We start from the raw sequence: 311 nt of genomic DNA on the forward strand, positions 1-311 counted from the left end.
ATTAGATTGATTTATAGTTAGATCAGGCCAAACTACTGTTTGCACAAGATGAGAAGTTTAAAGCAGGTTGGAAATTTGATCATATATGGAACATCATCAAAAATTTTGAGAAATTTCAAGATGGTCAATCTAGTGGTAAGCAGGCATCACGTATGTCAAGCTTTGGATATGCCTCATCAGAGTCAGAAAATTTAACTCCTGAATCTGGTAAACAACAATCTCCTGGAATATCTACATTTTCTCTAAATTTAGATGATGAAGAATACAGTGTTCGTGGCTCTCAGTCTGAACGACCAATTGGGGTGAAGAAA

At 35.7% G+C, this 311-nt stretch overlaps 1 protein-coding gene across 1 annotated transcript; it reads left to right on the forward strand.

The window, feature by feature from the left end:
• Positions 1-17: 17 nt before the first annotated feature.
• LOC114578769 lies at positions 18-304 on the forward strand (the record flags this gene model as incomplete). Its single annotated transcript, XM_028692232.1, is given in 1 exon segment — positions 18-304. A coding segment is annotated over 1 exon segment (152 nt), but the record flags the coding sequence as incomplete, so codon positions are not given.
• Positions 305-311: the final 7 nt, after the last annotated feature.

The sequence above is a fragment of the Dendrobium catenatum genome, unplaced genomic scaffold (assembly GCF_001605985.2).
Source record: "Dendrobium catenatum unplaced genomic scaffold, ASM160598v2 original_scaffold_148671, whole genome shotgun sequence".
NCBI classification, from domain to species: domain Eukaryota; kingdom Viridiplantae; phylum Streptophyta; class Magnoliopsida; order Asparagales; family Orchidaceae; genus Dendrobium; species Dendrobium catenatum.